This window comes from Pangasianodon hypophthalmus, chromosome 15 (assembly GCF_027358585.1).
Source record: "Pangasianodon hypophthalmus isolate fPanHyp1 chromosome 15, fPanHyp1.pri, whole genome shotgun sequence".
In the NCBI taxonomy this organism is placed as follows: Eukaryota; Metazoa; Chordata; class Actinopteri; order Siluriformes; family Pangasiidae; genus Pangasianodon; species Pangasianodon hypophthalmus.
The window spans coordinates 17,528,696-17,556,488 of NC_069724.1; the positions used below are offsets into that span (position 1 = coordinate 17,528,696).

Here is a 27,793-nt window from a genome sequence, read left to right on the forward strand (position 1 = left end):
AAGACACTTGTTTCTAGTTCTTAAAAAAATCTCCATGGACAGGCTTACAGGAAATATCAGTGTGATAGATTATATAAGAATGTGAGAGGAAACTGCTTCAGTTTCTCTTCAGTCTATAGAAATTTCAATGTCTTGTTCAAAATCAGTTATGTATTGCTTGCAATCTAACTACTAGTGTAGTGATATCAAATTATTTATACAGCCAGGTTAAAAAAATAATGAAGAGAGAAAACAAAAATAGATAATTATATCTTTTATAAGGTAGCATATTGATTAAATTGACAGCACACTGTACTGAAATGGGGTTTACTGGATTTGTTCAATTCTGGTGAACATTATTGGGTTTACTGGTGCACAAGTAATTAAAGAAATACTCCAGTTTTCTTAACCAAATTTCCATCCACTACATCTGTGATGATTCTGAATAGCACCAAAGTCAGTTATATAAACTGTTTATACTTCAGTACCCTTAAATTCTTGAATCTGATTGGTCGGAAAGTGTTGATTAATTTTCTGTATGGAAGACAGTCTTAACAGTCAGCATGTTTTCTACCACAAAATAAGCTTCAGTATGGAGGATTTTGCATTTTCTGGTTTCTCGTTAACATAAAAAGCTGCATTTTCCTGCTTATTAAAGTCCCCATGAAGTGCCTTGAAACGTGTAGCATTATTCAATGTGTTGATGTAATTTCCACTGAAACAGGAAGTCAGTGCGGGACATATCGAGCGGCTTCTCCCCCTTTTTAAATAGCCAATAGCTTTAGCTCACAGACCGGCAGCGAACATCCCATAATTGGCGGAGGAATTATCAGAAATACCTCCTTCTTCAAAGTGAATGAATTCAACCCCTTTCCTTCTTAACCTACTTTCAGTTAAAAACTGAATAAAACGATCACGTTCGAAGAGCCAAAGACACATTTACAGCCCATGTTTGCTGATATGATTTCTTTCGCTCAACAACGCTGATTTTTATAATGTTGGGGTCCGGGACACTTCAGATTCTAGATAGCATTGGATTGGACAGAAAATCTGACGAGAATGATGTCATCAAAATTGTTGATCCGTATTGGTGGTGAGAGAGAGAGTGTAAAATTTGAATGGGTATATCTTCTAAATGTGAATTTTGTCGTTGTTTTGGAGAACTCTAAGGCTAACATGTTCATACTAAAAGCCACAAAACACACAATTTCGATTTCACAAGGACTTTAATCTTAAGAGAGAGCAAAAAGCGAGACAGGTGAGAGAACGACATGTGATAAGTGATAAGAGAAATTTGTTTTGCAGATGTTCCACAACATTGAGTGTATTTTCTAAGGACATGTTTGATGGCCTCATTGGCTTTCCATAGACACAAATCCAGGGCAGGTGCAGTGGGTGAGTAATTAAGAGCTGGAAAGTGTGTGACCCTGTTGGCCTTCCATACTACAGAAACCTGCTCAATCCAATGGCGAGGTGCTTTGTAAAGCCACAGCACTGCTCAATTCATCCATAGCGACCATGGTGGACGAGCTGCTGGATGATATGCAGCTTCACTGATATTGTAGCTTTTATCCTGGAGAAGGTTGTGTTGTGTTGTGTTGTTAGTTTGCTTTGCTTTGGGTCTGATTGTCATGTAAGAGGCCGCAGTGCTGGACTGGGAGTGTGTTGCTAGGCGGACAGGGAAAAGCCTCTTTCACAGTTATTACAGTGTAACAGGGAGTGCTGAAGCCTCACAACACACTGCTTCTTCACATCCTCACTGTGGATTCTTCACATCTGGAGGTAATGTGACTTCTGCCTGCTTTTATTACCACCTTGTTTATATCCTACTGCGGGGTTCCTGTTATTATTTATCCATCCCTCCAGTCAGTCCATTTACTCATCCATCTATCCAGTGATCCGTTTATTCAGGCAGGATGCAGCTACAAAATATTCTTCATTCTTATATAAAGATCATAATATATTCTTTGGCTAAATCTCTTGTCAGTATACAGGTATCCAAAATGAATCCAGAATTAGTGCTAGTATTGATAGCCATCTTAGCTAGCAATAAGCCAATTCAGTGTACTGTAATAGGATGAAGACTAAAACATGTAACAGTGTAATAATGTTTAAATAGAACTATATAAACAAATACAATATTCTATATATTTTACTTTATATATTTTGCGTTTATTGTTCTATAACATATAATAGGTTATTAGCCAGTTTAGCTATGTGTATATATATATATATATATATATATATATATATATATATATATATATATATATATATATATAAGACTGTCAAAATAACGTAGCCACTTTAGCTAGCAGTATTAAGGCTAGCTAAATATATTATAATACAATAAACAAACAACTATGAACATGTAATATAATATGTACTATATAATAAGAACATGTAATATATAATAATATAATAAGTAGTGCTATATAGATAGTAGTACTATATATATGTGTGTGTGTGTGGGTGTGCGTATGTATATCTATCTATCTATCTATCTATATATATATATATATATCTATCTATCTATCTATCTATATATATATATATATATATATATATATATATATATACACACACACACACACACACACACAATGGGGGGGACGGGGGGGTGCATGGTGGCTTAGTGGCTGCCTTGCATCTCCAGGGTTGGGGGTTTGATTCCCACCTCCGCCCTGTGTGCATGGGGTTTGCATGTCCTCCTGTCCTCCCCGTGCTTCAGGGGTTTCCTCCAGGTACTCCGGTTTCCTCCCCAGTCCAAAGATACACACTGTAGGTTGATTGGCATCTCTAAATTGTCCATGGTGTGCGATTTTGCCCAGCGATGAGTTGGCACCCCATCCAGGATATCCCCTGCCTTGTGCCCCGAATCCCGTGGGACAGGCTCCAGGCTCCCCGTGACCCTGTGTAGGATAAGCAGAACAGAAATGATGGATGGATGGACAGATATACACACAGTACTGTGCAAAAATCTTAGGCACCCTATTTTTTTTAGTACAAACTTCGTTATAGATTTATGCTTATTTTATGACTTCTACATTATAGATTTCTGTTTTAGATTTCCAAACATTAGTTTTCCAGCACAAATTTAAATGTTCCAGAAACATGTTTGTATGTCAGTAACTTTTCAGACAAACACATAATGAAGGCTGCTGGGTTTTGATGCAAAAATAAGAAGCAAGTGTGACAGTCAAAGTATCCAGACAAACTGTGGCTGCTTCTGCAACATTCTCAGTTTATATGTATTATAATACAATAAAACATCAAAGATATCACAATATAAAAATATAACAAATATGAACATCTAATATATGATAAGTACTATGTATGTCTCATATATAAATATAACTTGTACATTATATACTGCTATACAAATACATACATATATATATATATATATATGTGTGTGTGTGTGTGTGTGTATTTCCAGTGGTATTGTTTATTGTTTTTTTGTTTTTTTTGCCAGCTTCACTAGCAATACAACCAGTTTTGTGGCAAGAATCCACTGTAGTTTTGTATATGATGCTAATTGTAGGTCACAAGCTTTAATTGCATGTTAGCTACATAGCCTCAGACCCAAAACATGTTTTGGCTGATTCACATTTTGTAGCATGTGAGGTTGCTTTTCCTGAACTGCTCTTTAACCGAATTAAAATGACAGACAGATGTAACATGCTAAGGCAGCTGTTCTGTTTACCATCATCCAGTTGGTTATTCACGTACCTGTTTGGATTTTACTTGGCGGAAAAAGGCAGAAGATAACAGATAAAGCAGTTTTAGACAAGACAGACAAAAAATGAAAAGATTTGAGAAAAAAAGTGAAAAAAATGAAAAAAAAGTGGCCTGACAGAGAAAATACACAAACTGCTTGGTGGAAAACACTATGGCTAGGTACAATAAGTGATATTTGAGCTCAAACATCCAGGAACATTGTATAGATTTATTTAAGCATTTTTCCCCAAACAATATTAAGCATTTTTTAAATACAAACCACTGGTTTCAAAATTATCATCATCCTTGCAGCTAATATTTTGTGCACTCAATATCTGTAATATTAATACTTATATTATTAATATAAGTATATAACTTCTTTATATTCTTAGGTTTGCAAATGAGGACTTAGCTCTTCAATTCAGACTGCAGTAGGGCTCAAATTTGAAGGCAGAGAAGATCAATGCAAAATATTAATTTATACACGTTTCTGTGTTGATTTGGAATTACCTCTGGATCATCATCTTGTTGAAATCTCTATCTATGACCAAGTCTGAACCTCGAGGCAGAGGCAACCAGGTTTTGTGCTGAAATTTCCTGAAACATAGCAGAATCCATGATACTATCTATCTTCACAAGAGCCCCTGAACCACGTTATTTTGTGAGATGCTCTCAGGAAAGGTAGGTTGTACTACATGACCCTGTGCTGCAACATCAGCCATCTGTATTTCCTCGATTGCAAATATATGATGCTGATGGGCAACATAATTGTCAAGCCGTCTAATTAATAACAAGATTCATTGCCAACTGTTTTTTATTATAGACGTCATCAATAATATCGCTTAATTGTTGCAGCTCTAGCTCCTTATAGGTGTCAATAATTTTGGCAAATACAATATATTTTTGAGTTTTTTGAGAAAATACTATTATTTTACGTGAATGATTTTTTACTTGAATGATTTTTTCAAACAAATTGTTTGATTTTTGTAGTCAAACTATTGTTTGAGTATACAATGTAAATGTGTGTAATATTTCTAATAATAATTCTACACACACACACACACACACACACACATATATATATAATGCGTGTGTACATTAGGGAATGTATTACATACATATCACTAATATATAACATATATAATATATATAAGGCAGGATGAAATTTGTTAAATGGCTACTAACACAAGGTTATCAGGTCAGTGTTACCTTTGTTCAACTCCTGACCAGAGGTGTGTGTGTATGCTGAGTTTGTTCTGTTTTTTGAAGGATGGATGCAGATGGAGGGGATGGAGGCCTCGAGATTAAAATCGTTTCACCAGAACTTTACGACTCGTCCCGGGCAAAAATCGACGCCAACCTACGCTGGCTCTTTGCCAAAGCTTATGGTGAAGGTAACCAGATTTTTGTGCTCTCTTCCCTTTTGCTCAAGGGGTGTTTGTGTGTGTGTGTGTGTGTGGAGAGTGCAAGAGCATGAAAGGAAAGAGCAGGAAGGACATAGAGCTTGTTCCCAGATTGTAAGTCAGCAGTGGTCAGTTGTGTGAGGATTGTACTTGGCGTCAGGCTTGACTGACTACCAGTCTATACTGTGTGTGTGTGTGTGTGTGTGTGTGTGTGTGTCTATCATTCAGGCAATATCAATGTATAGTAATAAAATGACCAAATATGCACAAATGAATAAAGCAGTAATAATTTTGATGTTGTTTACACTCTCATTATCTGTGGCTTAGGAAAAAATAGTTGTCTTGACAGCTAGCTTATACTGGTATTATGTAGCCTGTCCTCTTTTCCTGACCTCACATAAAACTAAATTTAGCAAACTAAGCATATAAAAAAAGGGTAAAAACTCGACAGCTAGCTATATTGACCATATTTTGCCCCAAATTCATATTATAGTCAGGTAGTTTCACTCTATTTCTGTATATCATGTATTTTGAATTTTGAAGTCCCAATTTTGATCTTAGTAAGCTTTTAAGCCAGCGTCCTGTCACAACTTCAGCGGTTACGGTCTCTAATCTCGCTTTGCTATAATTGAGTGGTAAAGCCGGGGCAGTGCTGTTTTTATCTGCTACCACCCACTCCCGAAGGAATTCTGACCAATCACGCCTGTTTCTGCAGAAAAATCAACAATGAGAAACATTTGTTTTCCCCAAATCATGCAACAATCAGTTAATGAGACTACACAAAGAACAAATTCAATGATGAAATGCCAGACTGCAAATAAGGCAAGCAGGTTATTTATAAAACATCATTTGATGTGTATAAGAAGCTTTCATATAGCAAGCTAGGTAAAAGCTTTTTTATATGTAGTACCATCAAGTGTGTTGGAGTGGTCTCTTGCCTTCAGTGCTCCTGCTGCAGTTAGGCTATGTGCTAGGAAATCGGAACTTGGAACTTGATAAGGTGTGCAGAAATTAAATATTTTGGGCATCGTTTGCATCTTTAGAGTGAAATGTTCCCCTATTTATTCTGTAAGTACCTTTGAAATGTAGCCATTTCTATAAAGACACCTTTAACATTGCATCTTAGCTATCTATAGCTACTACCAGGCTCTTTGAAGTGAATTTGTCTTGGTGCGCTGAGCCGTGTGTACAGGTATACAGGTTGGATTTTACATTTCTGGATGTCAGCTAACGACTGTGATTAATTTCTTCTCTATCTGATCCAAACTGTCACTTATTGCCTGGTTATGTCGGAGTATGTTCCATCAAAAATTCAACTCTGGTGAACTTTCCAAAGAAAAACAGAGGATCATTTTTATGCATCACTGGTAGCTTTTGTCCATCAACAAATAAATTGCTCTCAAATAAATGGATAGAGGTGCATTATTGATGGATACCAAAGTACCCATGTGAAAGCAGAGTTATGAGAAAGTCTATTTAAAGAATAATCCAACTGATTATAGAGGCCATATGGTTTGTGTGGTTATCCATCTGTGTCCCTATAAGCACTGTTTGCTTGGAATAGAGTGACTCCAGTCTAATCATGCTACAGAAGTAACAGCATCAGTGTGACATCACTAATCCTTGTGTACAAAACAGTGTGTGTGCACACGTGTCTCAGTGATGCCAAAAACACTATATGGCAAAAGGTGTGTGGACACGTGTACATCACACCTTGGGTCTTCCCCAAACTGTTGCCACAAATTTGGAAGCACGCAATTGTATAGGTTGTCGTATATAGGCTGTAGCATTAGAATTTAAGAGGCCCAAACATATTCCAGCGTGACAATGCGCCTGTGCACAAAGCGAGGTCCATGAAGACATGGTTTACCAAGACTGTAGTGGAAGAACTCGAGTGGCCTGAACAGAGCCCTGACCTCAAACCATACTGATCACCTTTGGGATGAATCGGATTGCCGACTGCGGCCCCAGACCTCCCCGCTCAACATCAGTGTCTGATCTCACCAATGCTCTTGTGGCTGAATGGGCAAATCCCCACAGCCACGCTCCAAAATCTAATGGAAAGCCTTCCAGTAAAGGAAGTGATGGTCTAACATTTTTTCCACATCATCCACCCCAAAACTGTGAGTTTATTTTCATGAATTATTTGCTGTCTTAGCTATTGCTTTTGTTTGGATAAAGGAATGGCTTAGTCTTAAGTGTTAAGTGTGTGCTTGTGTCTGTGGCTGTGTGTTTTGTGTCTGTACACAGCCCACTGACCCATTTTTGACCATTTAACATTATTTATTAAAGAGAGGTGGTGCACTCAGAGTGCCATGTGTGACTGAAGATCTTACCTTTTTTTTTTTTGCATAGATTTTTTTGAGTATAAATTTTAGTTTATACACAACAATTCCTTAATTTATGCATCAATCTCGAGTAACTACTTTATCCTACTCAGAGTAAGATGTCCAGAGCTTATCCTAGGAACGCTGGTCCATTGCAGTTATGCACAATATATGATAATTGAATATATATTTGTTACTAATAGCATATATTACTAAATATTGCAGCCTTTTGGGATTCATCTTTATCCTAACAAATGATATATTGTGCGGTTCTTGTTATAGAGAGTGTGTGTATTTGGCTGGGCAGAGCTTGTACATCAGATCCCCAACACACACACACTCACACACACACACACACACACACACACACATAATCCCCTCCCCCTCATTCAGTTCTGGTTAACAGACAGCTTTCTTCTGATTAATCCTCCTCACTGTCTAATCAGATTGGTTGACCTTTGACCTTCCTGGTGTTTGGAAATTCACAGAAAATTCTCTCTGAGTGTCCTCTTCATTTCAACGTGCAGAATCTCACTGGTGCTATTCACAAAGAATTCAGGGATACACTTCAAATCAAGTTACCTGCCATGACAGGTCATTTGTGTTAGTTGGAATTGATAGTTGTTAGTTGGAATAATATTTGTGACATGCTGCTTCTTCCTCTGAGGCAAAATAGTGGTGTTCCTCCCTAGATAAACAGATGGCACTGGAGAATTCATGAGGACATTTTACAGAAATGTGTGTTGTTGTTGGGTTTTTTTTGCTCTCTTGGACTCTTGGCCATAAATGTGAAAGGCTAGTGGTGAAAACAAGCCAAGAATGTGAAGAGAGGTGAAGATTAAAGGCTTTTAGAAACACAAATTATCACCATCACAGCTTATCATATTACAAGACTGTCTCATAATAATACAAGTAGCTCCATTACAATCACATGAAGTCTCACCTGCCTTGAAACCTTATATCTAGCTCTTTAGGACAGAAAGTCTTCAGGGATGTTGAACTAGAATTTAGACAGCAGTAGTGGCTCAGCTTGGAGAAATTGTAAACCCTCATACTAACACTATTTTGCTGTTGTTTACAATCCCTCACAGCTCTATCAGATATATTTGGCTGGACATCAGGGCTACACTGTTTCCAAACAGATCCAGTGACTATTGATCTTTATTACACTGTGTCCACTTTTGAGGATGAGGATGTTGCCATGAACAAATGTGTTATTGGTGTTTGAAAAACGGCTGCTAGTTGGCTGCTTTCATATCATGTGTTTTGTTTACAAAGCCATGTGCTCATGTTTTAGTTCTAGTCCTGTTTCTGCCCCTGTCCTGTCAATGGTTTGTTGCCCTATTGTGTTCACCTGTTCTGTGTTTCGTTTTTAATAAGTTTGTTTACGTATAGCCCAGTGTTTCTCTGTCTTGTTGCGAAGCCATTATTTTTCTAGTTTATATTCCTTCTTTAGACGCTTGCCTGTGTTACCATTTATGATTATGAATATTCCTATGATTACCTTGTCTGCCTGTGCTCTGACCCCCACTTTGACCTCTGAGTATTATTCCCGGATTGCCCTTAATAAAACCCACACTGAGTTCATGCACTTGTGTTCTGCCTCATTCACCATATTGTTTGTAGGGTTTTTTGCTTTTATAGTTAGCCTGGAGAGAGAGTGCCTCAACATTTACATACACACAATAACATAAATGACCAATAACACAGACAATGTACTCATCATTACTTGATGCTGTAAGAATCATCTGGAAAGCGAGACTAGAATGGCACTAATGCGAGTCTGTCGTGCTTAATCTACTTAGGCACTTGATTAGCTGCTGGTTATAGTTAGCATGGCGCTTAGTAAAAATACTATACCTAAACAGGGTTTAATGTGCGTTGTCTGGTGTGGACTTGCTAGCATGATCTTATTTGCTAAGTGCTAATCTCTAAATCACCTGTTTGGGACTCTCACTTCCTGCCCATCTCTGTGTTGTGGGTGGATGATATAGCCAACCACAATAAATCATGTCAGATTATGGTTTCATGAGAACGACTTCTGGCAGTACTACTAACCCAGTCCTTTTTTTCTAAAAGAGAGATAGGTATCAGTTGTTATACCAGTTATCAGTTTTGTTAAATGGTTTTTAGTAAATCCTAACTATTTTAGATAATTTTCAGTATTGAGGTTCAATCTGTCAGGTTTTCTGGGTGTCCAGAGAACACTGTTATATTTAAAAACATTCCTATAACATTGCTGCAACATTTTTAGTTGCATGAGTGTTAACACTAATTTTCATAACATTCTTTTTGTTATAACTGGGAATGCTGGGAATGTTGTGTAAGCCTCATTGTAAAGAGATGTTTTCAGAACATTGCAGGAACATGAGTTGCTCCTTTATGCAATACTACTGTTGCTGTGGCAGAGCATTGTGGGTAATGCAGTGCTGTTCAATCTCAGGCTAACCTTTTTTCTGGCTGGATCAGGGGCAGAGGCGATCGCTTTAAGACTAAAATTTCATTAAAATGTGGCAATGAAATGTTTACCAAAGTGTCTATATTATTCATGGTGGAATTCAATATTTTAGCAAATCCAATGATCAGATGTCTCACTGCAATATCGCATTGTTCGTTCATTTAACTCAAACTGTTTTTGCGGACAACGCAGTCTGCATGAAAATCTCCTTTGAAGCCCCTGATAGAATCCTGACACACACTCAGAGAAGCCTGTGTGTCTCAGGGACTCAAAGTACAGTGTGTTTTAATGGGATGAAAGATTAACGTTCTTTGGACAACAGGTTTTTAACACACCATTTTGAGCTCCACCTAAAAGCTTTGCATCTCTGGTAGTGAATGGAGTGTGGGTGGGTGAGTTTTGCACAGCATCTTGACCTTTCTTGGATAGTGCGCTCTACGTTTGTCCCAACTCTGGATACATGGCTTCTACTTACGATGATTGGTAGCTCTATCAAGGGGGCAGAACCTCGTGACAAACTGCCAATCACTGAAACAGCAACGAACATGACTGACATCTCAAACATATCAACGCCAGTCAGAATCGCTCGTTATTTGAGTAGCATAAACCAAAACAGTTTTACACACTAGTATATTTTGTTATATTACCTTTGTAATTTGTAAATATTGTAAATAAACTGTAAGTGTAAAGTTCTGTTTGATTGATTGCATTCATTTCAGAAGTTTGTCATTTATAAGTCTAGCTAGCTAGCTGTCATTTCCTTGGCATGCAATGGCAGACACTGTTAATGTTGAGCTGATTTTAGAAAAGTCTTTTGATGCTCATTCTTATGAGGAGAGACTGAAAAATGAACAAAATGTGAGTCAATGAACTCTCTTAGTACAGTAAAACAGATTGACTGTGTTTATTATTAGTCTTAGATTATGTGAAGCATCAGCCATACAAGTCCCTGCGAATGAGCTGTTACTATAGAAATGATAACGGATTAGAACGAGCGCATTAATATAAACCTGACGTTCATGTTACATACTGCATTCTGCTTCTAGGTCTTGCGTAATTGGCCACTTTGTGTATTTGAAATGTTCTTTTGTATACAAGATGACTAATAAGATGACTTTCAATGTTCTGTTTCCTTCTTTCCCTTTCCCTGTGTCTATTCTGTCTTCTCTCTATTTATATCCTACTCTTTCTCTCCCATTTTTTGTCTTTCCTTCTCTTCCTTTCTTTCTGTCTGTCTTTTTTCTGTCTTTTCTGAATCTCTGTCTCTCTCTCTCTCTCTCTCTCTCTCTCCAGATCATGTCCCGGACGATTTGAGAGACCCGTTCTACGTGGATCAGTATGGCGTTGAGCACATTAAGCCTCCCGTGCTGGAGCTGCTGCTCTCGGCTGAGCTCTACTCACGCGTGTGTGCCTTCCTCTCGCTGGGCGAGCAGTCGACCACGCGCCACACACACCACTCGGTCTTGCAGGTGCTCGCCCGTCAGTCCATCCATGTCCTGGAGCCTGACGGAACGCCTGTTACACACCACGACCTCATCTCCGCCCCCATCAGGATGGTGAGGGTGTTTGGATTCTGACCCTTGACCTTTTGCCAAATGGATCTGTGCATAATGATTGGTGTGTGTGTGTGTGTGAGTCAGTATGGAAGAACTGGCTGGCCACACGATGACCATCTGCTCATAGCCTGCTATGTGTGTGTGTTGCTTTGTGCAATTAGAGCTGCACAATAGCCAAAATGTTCACTTATACTAATACTGGGTCTCATTTATTTATCAAGTAAAATTGTAAACTGTTTAGAGGAGCAGGTCTGAAATCCTGTGTTAAGTGCATGTCTCAGTTCACTGAGGTAGAGTGGAACTTGAATGACCGAATATATTTTTAAAGAGCAGGTGGTGGCGTGCAGTGTGTGCGTAATATATGGTTGGTTAACACTATGTGACTCACACATGTGGATGAAAACCCATAAACCTATAAATAGAAAGAAAACACATTCATTGTATGTTTTAATAGTTTTAGATTTTAGGCTGGTCAGGCTATTTTTGTTTGGTGCCATCTGATTTTTTTTTTTTTTTTGATGGTTTGAAAAAAATTGACATCAAACATACAAGGGCTCACACACACTCAGCATGAGCCTGCATTAAACCGAGGCTTGTATTAGCTAACTGCACTTGTGCTAAACTCATCCAAAAAGTTATTGGATAGATAAGGAAATCCTCTTACTGGTCAAAAGTGCTTTAGCCAGTGACTCTAAAACTTATTGTGTACTATGCTGTAAAACCTCATTGATTTTTCTTGTTGTAGGATAAACATAAAATGACACTTTTGCCACATGTGAGTAAATTTGTAGTGTTTGTTATTTCATCACTTCAAATTAGGTTTTAAATTACATTTGAAGTCACAGAACAAAATCTTACAAAGCATTCAGTTTAACTTGAGAATAACCCTAGGCACCCTGTTAATTGTTCTTGACTGTGTGTATGTGTGTGTGTGTGTGTGTGTATATACAGAGCTCCCACATCCCTCTGATTGATGCTCTGATGCTGGCATGTACGATGGAGATGATGAATGTAGAGCAGGTGGTGTCATGTCTTAAACGCTTCTCCACCTTTTCCCCCACCAAAGAGCTGCAGCGGCCCTTCGACATGGAGGAGGCCATGCTCTTCTGGATCAACAAGGTCAGTGTGTGTGTGTGTGTGTGTGTGCGTGTGCGTGTGTGTATGTGAGCCAGATAGCTTGCAGCTTGATTATTTATTAATTGTTTTTTTGTGAATACAAAAGTTATTTTTCTCCTCTATGGGCATTAACATCCACATTAGGGATATAAACAAATGCCTCTTTTTTAATGTTTGAAGATGCAACATTGCTGAACATACAGTTGTATTCAAAGATTTGGGCAAAATTGGCCAAATTACATATTTTGTTGATGCTTTTAATTGAAAAGAAGTAAACATAAACTCTGGAGCAAACTATTTTCAAAAGTTACATTTTCAGCAAATGTTAATGCACAGTTATTTTATATATTTCACGAACACAAAAATTAGGAACAAAAAAAATGGTAATTGTGGTCTCTACTAAGTCAGTACTTAGTAACACCCCCTTCGGCAGATATCACAGCTTGCAAGCCCTTTTTGTATCCAACTACAAGTCTTTCCATTCTTGTTTAAGGAATTTTCACTCACTATTTCTAGTTCTCAGATCTTCTTGGGCCATCTAACATTCATAGCATGTTTAAGATCTACCCACAGGTTTTCAATGATGTTGAAGTTAGGGTACCAAAAATAGGGATTGCAAAAGCTTCAGCTTGCATTTCTTGAAGAGGTTCCTGGTGGATTCTGAGACATGTTTTGGATTACTGTCCTGTTGTAGAAGCCAGCCTCTTTTCAGCTTCAGTTTCTTGACTGATTGTGTCACATTTGCTTCCAGAATGTGCAGATATTGACTGGAATCCATTCTTCCATCTACCCGTGCAACGTTTTCTGTGCCACTGTTCCCAAACCATAATAGATCCACCTCCATGCTTTTCTTTTCATCAAATGCTGCTCCTTTTTTTTCCAAACATACTAGAGATTGTAGAGAAAGATTTCCATTTTTATTTCATCAGCCCACGACACTTGATTCCAAAATGCTTCTGGCTTATCTAGATGTTGTTTTGGATACTTCAGGTAAGTTTTCCTTCTGATGACTCTTCCATGCAGATCATGCTTGTGCAAGCAAGCAACACTGCACAGTAGAATGGTGCACCGCCTCTTCTGTGTCAGCTAAACCTTGCTGCAGACCCTTGCTGTCATATGGGCTTTTTGCTTTGCCTTTCTGGCAGCTTAACTTCCCCTTAACTGCCATTTCTTAATGACTGTGACACCCTGGAAGGGAAATGATGTGGGAACGTGTTTTCATTTTATTTTAGGTTTATTTTGGGAGCACTTTTCAGGGAGTTGCTCATCCATACAATGTAAAATAAACGAACACCAAAACACACACAGTTCTGCTCTACTGCAGCCCAGCATAGACACACTCTCTCTCCTCTTCACTCTACACACACATAAAAAGATCCACATTACACACACGTGTGTATGCTCATTCATGGAATTAGTCACTTCTTCTCCTGAACTCTGCCCTCCATTCATAAGTGGCGCTCAACCCCGCCTCCACCACCACAATGACATTTTGGACAGTGGAAATTGTGAACCGGAATTGCTTTGATATCTTTGTATATTCTTCCCCTGCTTTATAGGCATCAGTTAGCTAAATTTTCAGACCCTCAGTCATCTTTGTAGAGGAATCCATGGCTGTTGTGTGTATGAAGATTCAGAGAATTTATATGCTTTGGAATTGTCATTTGGAATTGTCATCAGCTGACTACTATTAATGACAATTCTTGACCTGCCTAACAAGTCCTAATGAGTTAATTAAGGCGTAACAAGTTAATTATGTTCTGAGACTTTACAGCTTGAAGGGTGTCCAAACTTGTACACATGCAACAATTACTTTTTCCAGTTTTTAAAGTTAATCAAATAGCAAATTCTGCACATTTGCAGAAAAAATATATTTTTGAAAATAGTTGCTGCAGTTGTGTTTACTTCTTTTCACTTCAAAAATCAATAAAATATGTCATTTCATCATGAGTGTATGTCTAAAAAAACTGATAACTCCTGTGTTGTGTAGTGAGCTTTCTTTAGTCATATTTAAGAAAAACACATTTTGATAGTAATTCTGAAAATCTTGATTATTAAGCGGTCAACAGTCAATGCAGCAGGAATGCATTAATGCAGAATGTTGTACCTGTATGGCAACATCTCCTGGAAAAATGACACTTTCAGGCCCTTCTCTGATTACGATCATGCGCCCGAGACTGGCGTAGTGCTGTGAATGGACAGTGATTGCATTTCAGTGTGACATGATAGCAATGCACAGATGAAGGTGAAATGCAGTGCAACTGGGAATTACAGTACATTCCCTTCTAAAGCAGAGTCAATGTTTAATTCTTAAAAAGCATTCCCCTGCAGATTTAGTGTAACAGATTTTCTTATATATTTTTCATATTACAAATGAATACTGTTTATGTGTTGTATTTTAAATTTTCTCCCTGCAATTGTGCAATTTGTGCAACTGAATATGCCTGGCCTGGAATTTCCCTGGTGTGGAATCTTCGCCATACTCCTCGGTATGACTCCTGAGTTCTAAACTTGGTGTGTGTGTGTGTGTGTGTGTTTTGCAGGTTATCTCAAGAACCAGGGAAATCTGTGAGAAGGAGTTCAAACTGAAACAACAATTGATGGACTCACCATGTCATCAAAAGGTACAGTTGACCAGTCACAGGTCATAACTGCAGTATTCACCTAATCATAGGCATCTTGCAGTTTCCCCCTCAATTGGTTCAGGGTCAGTGCATCCATATAGACAAACAATGCATTTGTGACTAAACATACCAAAACTATTCAACTATCTATTAGGAACTTGATCGTATGGTATGTAATTTTGTGGAGCACATGTAAGGACTCAGCATACTTAATGCGGTGATGATAACTGTGAGGGTTATATAAAGAGAGAACCACCTTCATGAGCTTTCAAGCTTGCATGCTCTCTATGGTTTTGTATTAGCCATCGTGTATTGGCAATTTACCTAATTACAAAAGAAGAAGTGCATAAACAAATGAGAGAACACAAGGAAGAGGAAGAACTGCTTATTTTGTTCCATATTTACAAAGAAAAAAAGGTCTCAGATGGTATGTGAGACCATTAAATAAATTGAGGGTTGAGGAAGGCGAATTCAGCATGCTAGTGAAATCTACGCAATGCATTTAAAACCATTTGTGTGTCTTTGTAATGGCTTTAAGAAGACTCATAAAGGTGCCTGTCCCTGCGTCTCAGTTCGCCTACTATCCGTCCTAAATAGCATCCGAGATTAGAATTAGTGTGAGTATGAGTATCCCAAAGGTACCTGGATGGTCTACTATTTCCTGTAGATTTTCGAAGTGTGGAACCTTGGATAGTTTTTCAGCTAATATTGCCCACAATAAATATTGCGTGAGGGAGGAGCTTTGTGACAGTTTGCTTCTCCGAATTCAAGGATGCATTTTAGAGAGGTGTAAATGAATTGTGGAAAAATTAATCAAGGGGATGATAAATTAAATTACATAGTATAAATTATATAAGGAATCGGGGCCCTGGAGGACTAGTGGTTAGGCCACAGTGCTCTCAGTGCTGCGGCCCGGGTTCGATTCCTGTCTAGGGAACAACCCCAGCCATTGGGGTTGTATGCAACAGTGTGCTGTCAGTGATAGTCCCAAGCCCGGATAAAAATTGGGAAGGGTTGCTTCAGGAAGGGCATCCGGCGTAAAAACTGTACCAAATGAAATACGCAGACCAGTGATCTGCTGTGGCGACCCCTAACGGGAGCAGCTGAAAGAGGAACAACAAAATAAATAAGGAATAACGAATGAAAAAAAGCTGAAATGCAATGAGGAGTTTGTTTACAGTGACAGTGTTCTCTTCCGGGCAACAACATTCTCTTCTGTTACATGACGTGTAAGTATGTCCCAGTACTTTCATACTCTTTTGCTACACACTCAAAAGTATGTACTTTTTCTTCACAAAAAGAGTACATACTTTAATGCATAGTATAAGTAGGTGAATCGAGATGCAGGAGGAGTCTTTGTGCCTGCTCTGAAGGCTGATCCTGAAAGTCAGCCATCATGGAATGAATCAGCTTGTGCATGGCGCGTTTGTAATGACCAATCACAGGCTTGACCATGTAGTGTGTTTGTCCTTGAAGTTCACTCAGCTGCTACGTGCACAACGTAGTGAGTTCATGCCACACAATGTGCATTTGCTCTTCGATTATGTCTGTTGTTTGTGGAAGTCAACCGAATATCATCTCCATATGAAGTATGCTGAGGCCTGTACACACACTTGGTTGAGAAATGTGTCAGTCTTCATTGAAGCCACCTCTATCCTTTCCCCCACCCCTAATGAGCCTGTGGTAGCCTGCTGTTGACATGAAACAGCCATGCATCACCAGTTAGCGATGTTAGAAGTAGATGGCTTTGGACTCATATACTGTCATGTGACTCGTGTCTACCTGTGACTAATGCCCAGAATGACAAAATAGCACGTGCCTGCCCTGGATTGGCTCGTTCACTGAGTATGTGACTTTGTTTTTACCCTGCTCTCTGATCAGATTAAAGCGGTGCATAACAAATCTGATCATTCTATTCTATTCTATTCTATTCTATTTTATTCCTGTCCACCTGCTTGATGTTTAACCTCTCACTGTTGACCTTTTTGCTACTCTTCCTGTTTGTCTTCTTTGCCCTGCCCCTTCCTGTTGGATAGTCTCCCTCCAAATGGTACTGGAAGCTCGTGCCTGTAAGTGCTATGACGCCTCCTGTCTGCCTCCTGCATTACACTTGGGGAGTGTGTGTCTGTGTGGGTGTGTGTGTGGGGCAGGGCAGGGAGGTTGGTATGTTGTCAGAACTGTAATTGTGTAGTCATGATCCATGTTGCCATAACAAATCTCTCATTCAACCACATGCATTTATCGTCTCTGTTTCTGTCTGGTCTCTCTCATTTTTTCTCTGCCTTTTCCTCATTTTCCTCATTCTGTTTCTTTCTTTTTCTTTGTCTGCATGTGCCTGTGTCCTCATCTCTTTTACCTCTCTTTGTCAGCCTGACTTTATGAGTGCGTTGGCCCATTGCATGTTGGAGCCAGTGGAGTTTGCTCGTGTGGTACAGTATTCATCCATTTACTCATCCATTGGTTTGTTTATTTATTTACTCACGCCTTGCTATTGTGTTGGGAATATGTGCCAGATTGCATTGTGGGGAAGGATTGCATTGAAGTATTAGTCTGGAGAAAAGAAGAGAGAAAGAGTAGCAATCACGCAGGGATCTAAACGGGTTAAACACACATGACTGAGTAATCACGCATTTAAAGTGACTTGTGTTGTTCACATGTGAAAAAAATGAAGGCTTACTCACATATCTAAAGGAAGTGTTAGGCTCAATTTAGTGCGTAATTTATAGAATGACTTTATATGGAAGCCCATGGTGTGTACCAATAATTCTGGAGAGTACTGCATATATAATACAGAACTTTCAATTTGCAATTCAAATGCATAATATTTGCAAAAAATCAGCCCAATGCAGCCTGATAGTTGCCAACCAATAGTTAATTACCCAACTAAGTAGAATGTACTACAGATCTGGAATAAACAATCATTCATTTTTAAAGTATAGAAGTGGTGAGATATGTGGAGAGTGTGTTGTACTGAAAGAGTTGTGTGTGCGTGTAGCTTCATGTATTTAGTTCTTTTAATCATATGTGAAGCATTATGGCTTATTATTTGAATTAGCACTGTCATAAGAATACCACATTTACTTTTTAAGTTAAAAAACTTGTTAAAACACTAACTGTTGTAGGATTACATGTGCATTATATGTTAAGACGTGAAGGTCCACTCTAGTAAGAGGGATGTATATCCTTAATATTTAATGCACTGTAAGGTGAGTAAGTGTGTGTGCGTGTACTCTGATCCCTGTTTGTCGCCACATACTTAGGTACGTTACCGTAGAGACCACGTGTCCAGTCGTATTCTCCCTCACTTGCCAGTGGTGGAGGATCTGATGAAAGACCTGTGTGATGGTGCCGCCTTGCTGACCATCATCCATTACTACTGCCCTGAATACATGAGACTAGAGGGTATAAACACACACACATCATGAACCGACTCATGGCCGTAGATTTTGGTGGGGCAGGCCGATATTAATAATGACATAGCCTTCAACAAAATTGAGTTATGAGGCTTTCACACTTTACTTATGCTATAAGCTACTATTAAATGAAATTTCAGAACAAGCCTGTAATAGGCAGGTGAGAGGTGACAACACACAGTCGTCCAGCATAGAGTCTAGCAGTTGAGCATTTTTATACATAACTTTGTTCAACTGTGTTTCATACAGCAAGTGTTTCCTGTTGCCAGGGAGATCAGATATGGCATATATCAGAGAAGAGCTAATATTATTAACCAGGATTGCTAATATTATTAACCATAACTTCTAGTCCAATTACATCACAAAAACCACACAAAAGACCTGAAGCTAGTCCAAATTAAGGCAGAGGAGACTGGAAAAGGGAGACACATTTTTCTTCTTTTTGTCAGCCTTTGAATGGGAAACAAGGTCATTACGGTGCTCATGCATTGCAGATGTACAGACATTATTCACTCCATAATTCCTGTTACGCTCTCCCAATCTTTGCAATATATATTAAAATAGAAATAGTTCTGTACATCATAAACACACTGTCTGTGCTTACACTTAGCTTTTGTTTGTGGAAATATATTAGATTTAATTCTGGTAAAGAATAAATAAATAAATCAATCAAGAAACAAGATCTGGGCAGCCACAGAGTATTTTTGAACTAGCACAATGATGGCGTAAAAAACGTTACCCTGGCTAACCTGTAATTAGCTATTCTGTTTGCTGCTCCTCTTCCACTGAAAATGTTCACAGAGCACTGTGATTCATGCGCCTGTGGGCCTTTATTAGCACTTGTTGCAGTTCCTATTTTTGACCACTAGGTGCAATAATAACTCTTTAAATGTAAATGGGGCAGTGAGCGTGCCGCCCCATGATTGCGCAACATCTAGAAAGGCGAGCAAATCAACGGAACCTTGGCTTATATCTGTCTATCTATATCTTAGCGACATTTTAAAAAACTGTTTGCCGGACAAAAGGGGTAATTAATCTTCATGGTTTCTTTCATTTGTCCTCAGATATCTGCTTGAAGGAAGTTTTGTCGCTCTCTGACAGTGTGTATAATATTCAGCTTGTAAGTGAGTTTTGCAATGAGTATCTGAACCGCTGTTTGTATCTGCGAACTGAAGACTTGCTATATGCTCCAGCAGTGTTAAAGGTAGGAACACACACTCTTCCGCAGTGTAACTTACTTTAGAAACATACTGCAAAACTCTCAAATTAACTTTTACCTCTCACATTCATGTTTACATCTCATATTCACTGCTTTTACCTTCCATTACTTTTATCTCTACTAACATTACTTTTTAAACTTTTTTGAATTTTTGAAATGAATAATTTGTACCTCACGTTCCATACTTTCACCTAACATTCATTACATTTACCTCACATTAACTTTTCTTACCTCACATTCTCTGCTTTTGCCTTTTACATTCACAATCTTTAACACTTACATTCATTACTTTTACCACACATTCCCTACTTTTACCTCACGTTCTCAACTTTTACCTCACTTTCACTTCTTTTAGCTCATATTCACTAGGTTTCCTCTCACATTCACTAATTTACCACTCAGAATCTCTACTTTTACCTCACATCCACTACTACTACCTATCATTCTTTACTTTTACCTCATGTTCTCTAATTTTACCTTACATTCACTACTTCTACCTATCATTCTTTACTTTTACCTCACATTCTCTACTTTTACCATACATTCTCTACTTTTACCTCACATTAACTACTTCTGCCTGTTATTCTTTACTTTTACCTCACATTCTCTACTTCTACCTCGCATTAACTACTTCTGCCTGTTATTCTTTACTTTTACCTCACATTAACTACTTCTGCCTGTTATTCTTTACTTTTACCTCACATTAACTACTTCTGCCTGTTATTCTTTACTTTTACCTCACATTAACTACTTCTGCCTGTTATTCTTTACTTTTACCTCACATTCTCTACTTCTACCTCGCATTAACTACTTCTGCCTGTTATTCTTTACTTTTACCTCACATTCTCTACTTTTACCTCACATTCACTACTACTACCTATCATTCTTTACTTTTACCTCACATTCTCTACTTTTACCTCACATTCACTACTTTTACCTCACATTAACTACTTCTGCCTGTTATTCTTTACTTTTACCTCACATTCTCTACTTTTACCTCACATTAACTACTACTACCTATCATTCTTTACTTTTACCTCACATTCACTACTACTACCTATCATTCTTTACTTTTACCTCACATTCTCTACTTTTACCTCACATTAACTACTTCTACCTCACATTCACTACTTCTACCTATCATTCTTTACTTTTACTTGACATTCTCTACTTTTACCTCACATTTTCTACTTCTACATATTATTCTTTACTTATACCTAACAATCTCTATGTTTTACCTCACAGTCTTTAATTTTACCTCACATTCACTACTTTTACCTTTTACTTATACCTTACATCTACTAAATTTACTTTTCACATTCATTACTTTTAACTCACACTCAGTACTTTTAGCTCACATTCACTACTGCTACCTCACGTTCACTGCTTTTACCTCACAATTCTCTACTTATACCTCACATTACCTACTTTTACCTCTCCCATTAACTACTTTTACCTCACATTCCCAACTTTTACCTCACTTTCCCTAAGTTTCCTTTCACATTCACTACTTTTAGCTTTCACTTTCCCTACTTTTACCTCACAATTCTCTACTTAGACCTAACATTAACTACTTTTGCCTTGCATTCTCTACTTTTACCTTGTTTTTATTTCACATCTTACTTTATCTCGCATATTTTTACTCACCTACAAAATGTAACATTCTGACTGTATGAGACCTAAACTTATAAGAAATGGCACATTACATACCTAGTTACAATTTCAGCAATTTTAGCAATAGCAGCTCATGTGGTTTTTACCAGATACACAAATACAGCTCTTTCGATTTTGTTCCCTGCAGCACAATGTGATGGTTTACCTAGCAGAGCTGTTTTGGTGGTTCGAGGTGATGAGGCCGGACTTTGTGAAACCCAAAGATCTACAAGACTTCAAAGAAGGTGAGAAACACATCTATAATGAATTCCTATACAAAATACATTTTGTCTTCATTGCACTGTTATGTGTTATAAAAAATGTGTGCATTTTTCCATATCAAAATGTGAGAATGCTTTTTTTGCACACAATATATTTTGTATATTTCCTGTTATAACAAAAACATGAAATCTCTAACATGACTGTACTGTGAATTAACATTCACATATCATGAAAGCATAATTTATTTAGATAATTTCTTTTATTATCATTCAGTTTTTTTATTTGAACTCTCAGAATGACCTTGGTTTTGTATGAATTAGTTGTCTTTGCATACAAAACCTATACATGCTCCCAAACATTTTTATGACTTGCTTTCTGACTTGATATATTTTTTGTTACTAACTTTATGACTTGCTTTATGACTTGATATATTTTTTGTTACTAACTTTAAGATTATTTTTGGCTGGGCTGAAAGTAAATCAGCAATGAAAGGCAAAGAAATCTTATACGCTTGATTTTTGCCAGTAAAACAATTCTACAGAACTCAGTTTTGGCAGGTTTACAGAACTGTTTGGTTGGTGGATTGACATCTGATTATTTCACTTTGCAGTGAGAGGTTTGGCACAGCCAAAGAGCTCCCACCACCACATGCCTGTTTCAAACTTCACAAAGCGTAGCTTCTTAAGCTCCTCCCCCTCAGTGGACTCCTTGGCGACAGGCCCTGTTAATGACACCTGTATCAGGTATTACCGCCCCCTGGAGGAATCTGCATCTGTGTAAGTGTGTCTCTTTCCTAGCTTGTGTTTCTCTGTGTGTAGTTATATACAGTGGGGTCCAATAGTTTGAGACCATATTGAAAATCTGGGATTTTTTCAGTGGAAATAAACAGAGAGTTTTAGAATTTTGAAAATTCTAAAACAAAAAAAGGAGATTTCTAGGTCACTATTAAATTTGTGATATTGACCTTTTGTACAAAAGGTCAGATTTTTCGTGAGTCGTATCCCTGCCATTGAAGCACGTGTTCAGATGACACACCAATAGATTTGATCTAACATGGATCACCAGTTTTTACACAACTTGAGTGTACACCGTCATTAAACCATAAAGGGGACATACCAAATGCTAAGAAATTCATGCAAATATTTCGAAAGTTCTACTTTGCTTTGAAAACCTTTGTGTTAAATTGAAAAAGAATGCCAAACAGAAGCATTGTCACTAGTGGTCTCAGACTTTTGAACCCCACTGTATGTCTTGTATATATTTGCTTTGTTTTCTGTAATCTGTGCCTTGTTATATGTATGTCAATAATTGATTATTGAGTTGATAATTGAGTTGCCAGTTTATTAGGTAAACTCAAGGACGTGGGAAGTAGAGGTGCTGAGGGTGCTGCAGCACCCCCTGACTTTTTAGAATTCCTTTTACCTGCAAATACAGCTGCTAAAATAATATTCAGTTCAATTCAATTTTATTTGTATAGTACTTTTAAGAATGGACATTATCACAAGGCAGATTTACAGAAATATATCAGTTTATCCCTAATGAGCAAGCCAGAGGTGATGGTGGCAAGGAAAAACTCCCTGAGACAACAAAAGGGAACCCATCCTCATACGGGTGACACCAGACAGTGCAATTATAAACAGTTTCTCTTCTATAACTGTATACTATATAGTTAAAAAGGATTAATGTGTTAACAGAGACTTATTAGCTTATGAGCAAGTTATGAATATGAGCATCAGAGTAATTTCTGAATTCATGGAGATTCGATGGAGACTTGAGTGCAAACAGTTTGTAGCAATACGTAGTAGTCCTGAGGCTATCCAAGGAAGAACATCAACAGCCATCCTTATAGTTTCTATGTGGTACCATCCACAGTAATCTCATGCTGATCTTTAGGCTATCCATGTCAGGCGTTCCCTTAACACCAACAACATTTTCTAGTCTATCAAGGAGAATAATATGATCAGTGGTGTCAAAAGCTGTACTAAGATCAAGCAACACAAGCAAGGAGACACAACCCTGATCAGAGGCCAGTAGTAGGTCATTTACCACTTTAACCAGTGCTGTTTCAGTGCTATGATGAGGCCTAAATCCTGACTGATAGATTTCATGAATGTTACTCCTATGTAGGTTTGAGCATAAGTGCTATGCTACAACCTTTTCTAGGATCTTGGAGATAAAGGGGAGATTTGATGTTGGCCTATAGTTGGACAATTGACAGGGGTTGAGGTTTGATAACTGCTAGTTTAACGGATTTAGGTATATAACCAGTGTTAAAGGAAGAATTATTTTAGAAAAAAATAATAGAGGCTAGTGAGGGAACTACTGTATATAGCTACTATAATGTACGTGATAACAGGAACTAATTCCCATGTCCGGAAACCTACTGAGTTTAGTATGCCCTAGAGATGCTTGTAGTAGACACTGACTACTTCACAATTCAACTTCAATAAGTAGCCAATAAGTGACCAATCTAGTATGTCTCAAGCTGTAATGTACCATATACTCTAGTGTGCTTCGTGACTTCCTGTGACACCCTCCTGCTTTTCTAACATGGTGTCAGGGAGGGTGCATTGGTGTGCGAGAAATTTCTGGCCGAGAGTCAGCAAGATACTTTACTTTGAATAAACAAGTGGTTTCCCTGGTGATGTGCTTGGTGCCCTTGATCATCTGGGGGCAGTAGATTTTAGTAGTATTTTTTTCTCTGTTTTTCATGTCAAGCCATTTTCTTTTCACCTCACTTAATTCACATCTAATTCACCTTTTTCTGTAATTCAGCTCCAGAGGTAGGCCTTTTTAAGGGATTGTATGCTGCTTAAAATTCAAGCACCCCCAGTGTAAATGCCTTCCTGCGTCCCTGGGTAAACCCTCAGTTTCACAAAACGAGTCCTGAAGTTCCTGATTTGTTAATATGCCTGGGCTCTGTTCTAATTATTGTAATTTAGCCTAGGACTGTTGCAGATATTTTTTCTGAAGCATTTACTATCATTTGTATGCAATGTATATATGTTATAGATTGTGTGTTTATTAAAATTCTTGTAGTACCAAAGCAAGCGCCTCCTACTCGCTCCTTTCACTGAAACAGAGACAACAGAATCCCGTCCAGGGGGAGGACACTACTGGTAACTATTCATTTTCTTATTTAAACAAATTAGGTAAAGTCTTGCAAACATATAGCCAGTAGGCACATGTAGAGGGTGTCATGTTAAAAAAGTGTGTGTGTCTGCTTATACCACAGCAATTTTCCAATGATTACAATGTTTAAGTCCAGCGAGACATGGTAGTTCCTGTTATCACTTACGTTATAGCAACAGCAAAAAGTCATTCCCTCACCACGCTCTCTTTTCTTCATATCATTTACCAAATAATAACCAAGCTGTTATAACTTCTTATACCACAGCGCAATTGAATTCTCAAATTGGATTGGTCAAGCTTAGACAGTAGTTCAGGCTGTAACATGAATGATAGTAACAGCTCATACGCATAGATTTGTGTGGCTGATACTCCACATAATCTCAGACTAATAATGAGTAAGATAATAATAAGACTAATAATTATTGGACCAATGTATCTCAGACTTGTGTGTGTATGTGTTTAGAGTTCAGGAACAGGTCTAGTTCTCTCTCGCGCATGGATGGACACAGTCCTGTATCCCGGCTGGCCTGGATGGAGAGAAGACAAAGGTAAGAGGTCAAAGGCCAGAAATTCAAGTAAAGAATATTGTTGTAACATTTGAACTCAATTTGCCGACTTACATTCCAACTCTGAATACAGTCCAACATTTCATTGTCTTTCTGTGTCTCTCCCTCTCTTTCTTTCTGTAGACCAATTTCTCAGTTGGAAATGGAATGGGAGCGTGTAGGTGGTGATAACATCAGCTTAGCACGCTCCATCAGCAAAGACAGTTTAGCTTCCAATGTCATCTCTGTAACTCCTCGTCACCATGTCAATGGCCAGCCTTCCCCAGATGCAGAACACAACAATGACAGTGAGGAAAAGGAGGAGGAGCTTGTGGCCATTATAGGACCCAGGGGAATGGCTGGGTTCAGAGAGCCCCAGCCAGAGAGCTTCTTCCTGGAGCCACTGCAGCCGGCTGTTTTACGACCTAATAAGGAGAAGATCACAGTGGTCAGTAAACGAGAAGAAAGTGGCGAGGGGAAAATTCAGAGACGAAGAGGGGGACACTCACCTATTGACCACACAATAGTAAACCAAAGTTTCATGACCATTGACACTGTGGAACCAGACAACATAAACTCTGTGCAATCTGGTGGTTTCTTCCTACATGGAAACTGTGAGCTTCCGAGACATGGAAAACATGAGTGGGTGGGTGGAGCCTCAGAGTCAGAGATTGAGGATGAAGAAGAGGAAGATGATATAGAAGAGAAAGAGCCTGAAACCACTATAATGTATCAAGGTGAAAAGGTAAAGTGCCCAAGTCACCGACAAGAAGAAGATGAGTCAGCAAAGTTGTGCGAGGATGTGCGAATGTGTGAGCATGGAGACAAAGATGGCACCAGTGGACATTGTAGCCCATGTCCAAGCTCACTTTCGCAGGCTAGCACTGCCTCTAGCCGTATGACCAGCTTTGCAGAGCGAAGACTGCACCGCAATACCATGCACGATGGTTACAGCAGTGCTAGCAGCTCACATGCTACCACTCCTGATGGCTCCGAGAGTGGCACCTTGAGTCCTGATGTAAAAGGAGGCGTGGCCTCAGACCTTGTCCATCTGCGACTGCAGCTAGAGGATAAGCGACGTGCCATTGAGGCTCAAAAGAAGAAGATGGAGGTGCTGGCGGCACGGCAGAGGCTTCAGCTGGGCAAAGCAGCTTTCCTTAATGTGGTTAAGAAGGGGCGCAGCGATACGCTGCCACATCCTGCCAAACAAGAATTAGTGGCAATGAAAGAGAAAGAATTGACAAAGGATGACACGTGCATGGAGGTGTTGAAGGCCAAGAGCAAGGAAACTGAGGAAAACCTGGATAAAGAGTCAAGAAAACTGTGGAAAGATTCAGTTTCACCTGCAGCTACTGCTGGATTAGAGGGGGATAATCACATGGGTGGAGGGGCGAATGAGGAGGAAGTGGGTGAAGACTTAGATCTGAGTGATTGCAGCCGCTCAATTGAGCTCTTGAACGACGCAATTGGTGTAATCCAGCAGCAGATGATGCAGCTGTCTGTCCAGCAGGAGCTGCTTATGAAACAAACCATGAAGTCTCCACAACAGGAATGCATGCTGAAATCTCAATCTCCTGAGCCTAAGCCCCGACCCTCTGTGCAGTTCTTAGAGATGTCTACTGCGACGCGACGACCTCCCAAGTTAAGTTCGTCTCGTAGCACTCGAACCAAACCTTCAGAACTTAAGCTCAGCAAGGAGAATAGCACTCGTGCAAGTTTAAAACTCAGTGCCCGGACACCTACTACTGATTCCAGAACACCTCCGGACTGCAGGACGCCCCGAGCAGAGAACGGCGAAGAGGATGTGGCCAAGGTAATTGGACGCACCTCTGGCAGAGGCGTGGCACGAAATACCACATTCCGTCTCAGTGATTCTGGGAACCAAAAGTCCGAGGGTCCAGACTTGCCCAAACTAGAATCGCCAGCAGTGGAAGAGCAAAGTGGTTCTGGAAAGGAAGCCATTGTGGATCAGTGTGAAGAGAAGAAAGCCCAGCTGATCGAGGTGGACCTGTCTGACCTGGCTGAGGCACCCGACTCTGGCGAGCAAAAATCAGGGCTGGGCTTTTTCTTCAAGGTAACAGTAATAGGGTTTCCTCTTGTTTTTTATATGAAATTGAAAAGCTAACAAGTTTTCATGTTTGATTGTGGTGGGAAAAGTCCAAATTGATAAAATAAGGTGTGATAATGGCTGATGTAAATTGTTTTTTAATAACATCAAGTGCGAGTGTGTTCAAGTCTCTCTGTTTGTTTGCTGTGCTGATTAAACACAAATGCTTTCACACAATACAATTGAGTGCAAACGTTTGCATCCCTGATCTCTGGGTGAAAAAAAGGAACATGTACTTCTGTTTTAAAATAAAATAAAAAAACAAGAAGTTTGTTCATTTAGTAGTATGTTGTATGGATTTGGAACATAGCTATGATGA

At 38.9% G+C, this 27,793-nt stretch overlaps 1 protein-coding gene across 3 annotated transcripts in view; it reads left to right on the top strand.

Annotated features, from left to right (window-relative positions):
- The first annotated feature begins 1,431 nt into the window (after positions 1 to 1,431).
- The window catches only part of camsap1a (calmodulin regulated spectrin-associated protein 1a), a 32,152-nt gene continuing 5,790 nt past the window's right edge, over positions 1,432 to 27,793 (top strand). Inside the window, exons 1-13 of one of the 3 annotated variants that reach the window (XM_026929086.3) lie at positions 1,432 to 1,761; positions 4,969 to 5,093; positions 11,181 to 11,443; positions 12,395 to 12,562; positions 15,103 to 15,183; positions 17,220 to 17,252; positions 18,444 to 18,585; positions 19,661 to 19,800; positions 21,617 to 21,713; positions 22,301 to 22,466; positions 24,730 to 24,809; positions 25,286 to 25,370; positions 25,512 to 27,441. In XM_026929086.3, coding sequence (XP_026784887.3) covers positions 4,970 to 5,093; positions 11,181 to 11,443; positions 12,395 to 12,562; positions 15,103 to 15,183; positions 17,220 to 17,252; positions 18,444 to 18,585; positions 19,661 to 19,800; positions 21,617 to 21,713; positions 22,301 to 22,466; positions 24,730 to 24,809; positions 25,286 to 25,370; positions 25,512 to 27,441 — 3,309 coding nt within the window. In that variant the 5' untranslated portion in view covers positions 1,432 to 1,761; position 4,969. The other 2 variants (XM_053240412.1, XM_034311481.2) reach the window with 2 other exon arrangements.